General features: G+C 33.1%; 1 protein-coding gene across 1 annotated transcript; it reads left to right on the forward strand.

Moving 5' to 3' along the window:
• Positions 1–366: 366 nt before the first annotated feature.
• LOC111406063 (cytosolic sulfotransferase 5-like) lies at positions 367–1,311 on the forward strand. The gene has a single exon (XM_023035256.1). It carries the CDS (start codon positions 367–369, stop codon positions 1,309–1,311), a length of 945 nt encoding a protein of 314 aa, XP_022891024.1.
• Positions 1,312–3,658: the final 2,347 nt, after the last annotated feature.

Consider the following 3,658-nt stretch of genomic DNA (forward strand, 5'->3'; position numbering starts at 1 on the left):
CGTCCGGCAGAATATAATTTTGATGATTTGGGTAAAATTGAAGTAATTGATTCAACAAATGGATGTGGATTTCATTATTACTCATGTCTATTTAAGTAAATTTATATATGACTTAAAATATAGTAAAATTTTATTTTTAGAAGTGGATATACTTATGAAAAAAGCGTGGATGTAAATAGAGCTACCCTAATAATAATAATAATAATAATAATAATAATAATAATAATAATAATAATAATAATAGAATATTAATCAGCAAAGCTCCTCAAACCGTTATAAATAAACCTAGTTTGTTGAGCCCTCTCAAGTATAGATTTCACTGCCAATAACACTTTTCGTTGAGCTCTTTCAAATACAATATCATCCATGGGGGATTTACCATCAAACCCTAATTCCAACAATGACGAAATCCATCTGAATCTCCCAAAAGTTCGTTTCATGGACGCGATGGATATTGTCCAGTGGGAAGGCTTCTGGTTCGAACCCGGCCTCCTTCAACCTGCAATGACCTTCAGGTCAAGCTTTCAAGCAGAGGACGACGACGTCATCTTAACGTCAAACATGAAAACAGGAACAACATGGCTGAAATCCCTCTGCCTCTGCATCCTCAAAAACCCAAAACCTGACGAGGATTATGACCTTCTAGTTAAGGATAATCCTCATTTCCATGTCCCAACAATTGAAAGCACAATTTATCGCACAAAACCCCTTATAGATCTTTACAAAGCTCCATCTCCTAGGCTTTTCCACAGCCACTTACCCTACATTGTCCTCCCAGATTCTGTCAAGAACACAGATTGTAAAATAGTTTACATTGCCCGGAACCCTAAGGACACTTTAATCTCGATGTGGCACTATTTCAACTCCATTTTACACTCTGATCAAAACCCTTTCCCCTTAGACAAAACAGTCGATTGTTTCTTATCTGGAGTTCATCAATATGGGCCGTTTTTCGACCACGTTTTACAGTACTGGTTGGAAAGCCAGAAGAGTCCGCAGAAAATCCTGTTCTTGAAATATGAAGAACTGAAAAGTGATCCCAAGAGAGAGGTTAAGAAGCTTGCTGAATTTCTGGGTAAGCCTTTTGCAAGTGAAGAGGAAATTGATAAGGTTTTGTGGAGGTGCAGCTTGGAAAGACTCAAAAATTTGGAGGTGAACAAGAATGGATCTATTTTGTACAATGTGCATAACAGTTTATTCTTCAGGAAAGGTGCTGTGGGGGACTGGAAGAATTATTTGATGCCTGAAATGGAAGAGAAAGTCAATCAAACAAACCGCATCAAGCTTGAGGAGCATGGCTTGTTTCTTTAATACTAGTGAGGAAACGTGCGTTGCACGTTAGTTGGTGAATGCTAAATATAAGCGTGTGTTGGTTGTTGAACAAATATATAAGACAAATGTTTTGGTGCAACGTTACATGTATTGACGTAATGAAAGTGTTATAATTTCAAAGAAGATAAACAATATCTTTTAGTTATGATTTCATTTATAACAAACAGTTATGTGAAACCAGTAAGAAATTGGAGTCTTAATTAGATTTTCTACATTTTCAATTAAATGTGTCAGACGAATAAGCTTCCGTCCATAGAACAAACTACTCGAATTGGAACTTAGATCCAGCATAGAAAATAAGAAAAAGTAAAAGGGGAATATTATATCAATAAATTGATGTAAATTCACAAAAAAAAATCTGTGGAGAATGATTAACAGACATGCTATTTATTTATAATTTAAATCAACATTTAAAAATTGTGACTGCTCGTGCACTCAGACTGGGAAATCTCTCAAAAATGCCTCTTACTTTGTGCCTTTTTTAATATTATATCAATAAAAAAAAAAAAAAAAAAAAAAAAAAATCTGTGGAGGATGATTAACAGACATGCTATTTATTTATAATTTAAATCAACATTTCCCAAACAAGCTTCAAATCCGAAGGCACGTAAAAACTAAGATATTCATAGATACGTTCAGAAAATTAAATTATAGTTGGAGAGAATCATACTTTCTCAATATTTTCTCTGATTGCATATTTGCAAGCCCATTCCCATATCTCCGTAATAGCACCATCGCTAAATCTTGGAGTATATTTGGCAACAACTCTCAAATGAATTTCTATGGAAAGCGGTGATTTTCGGAGGCAAGCCTTGAAAATTTGGAAGTGTGATCATTTATCTGGCAGAGGGACATAAACTAATTTATCAACTTGACCGGATCAATTAAGTCAGTCTATTAGTAGCCCCAATTATGAAAAAAAAATCTCGTTCATTCCATCCATTACAGTCAAAAATTGGTTGAGAATTCGATCAGCATGTGGCATATCAAATATTACTTCCCTCTATGACAATACGAGGAAGGGTTGCTATTAACAATTGATTGCATTTGAGTATAACGCTCAATGAAGTCTTCATAAATGGTTTGAATCATTGAATTCTCAATTACTGCAAATCCATGGAAAGAAAATGGAGTAATAAGAATCATAACTTAGATTGAGCTTAACTAAATATTCACCATTATCTGAGGATCACATATTTAATTCAAAAGTATGATTAATTGAGGCAGAAATTAGACTCATCAAATTACACATGGATATTCTAATGTAAATCAAATACTGAACTAATGAATTCAATGATGTTCTTTTGGAAATCAACTTCATGTGTTCATACATGTTTTTGTGTTCATGTATCTATTTGTTGATGTTAAATATTTATATTAAGTTCGAGTGCTTTGCTGGGAATGTCATCTGATGCATTCATTGACTATTCTATTGCAGTTGATCCTCAATAAGGTTCATATATTGGGATTAAAAAAAAACAATTTTTGGGAAAAACTTCATTCATGGATGCAGATTTTCTAGGAAACCTCCATCCTCCAAAATCTCCATCCAGGAGGTTTCCATTTTCTTTTTTTGTTTTTTTTTTAATTTGTTTTGTTCATGTTATATATAAAAAAAATTCGATTTAAAATTATTTTTAATTATTTTCTCTCCATTTTAAAACTAATTTTTTTCAATTAATTAAATAATATTTATATATTTTTTATTTAATTTTTGTAACTTTATTTTGTTTAATATGTTTTGTTTTTATTATATATTTTTTGAAAATCGTTCGAACTTTTTAAAATCTTACCCAAGAATCTATAGAGCTATAGTCATCAATTCCACCAATTCAAACCTTGAACTAAACCAAATATGAAGTTTTTTGACTTTTCTAAAAAATTTGACATAACTAAGAAAAAACACTGAAGGAAAGANTGATGATATGATGGATTGCTGGACCATTAATTTTGGTCACCCAGAAGGGAATCATGTTGAATTGACAATCTGAAGTGTCAAGTCGTTGTTGCAAATTCAATGTCCAACAATTTAGGAACCCTATGCACACAATTCTTGCAATTTTTGTAAAATTTGTAAATTGTTCCTCTTAAATTGCTTATGTGAAGGTGAATCGGAGCCTTCTCCTTGAAAATTATTAGTCTCTTCTTCTTTGAATAAATCTACTCTATATTTCTTGTGTAAGTAATTCTCACTGGGTTCTTGTCCTCCCCCGTCGCCACCATCTCCACATCCACCGTTGCCACCATCTCTGTATCCTTTGTGTAAGGAGGAGGAAGAAGACTAGGGGTGGGGTGGGAGGAAGAAGACTGGGTTATGGGTTTTTTA

This window comes from Olea europaea, chromosome 1 (assembly GCF_002742605.1).
Source record: "Olea europaea var. sylvestris chromosome 1, O_europaea_v1, whole genome shotgun sequence".
NCBI classification, from domain to species: Eukaryota; Viridiplantae; Streptophyta; class Magnoliopsida; order Lamiales; family Oleaceae; genus Olea; species Olea europaea.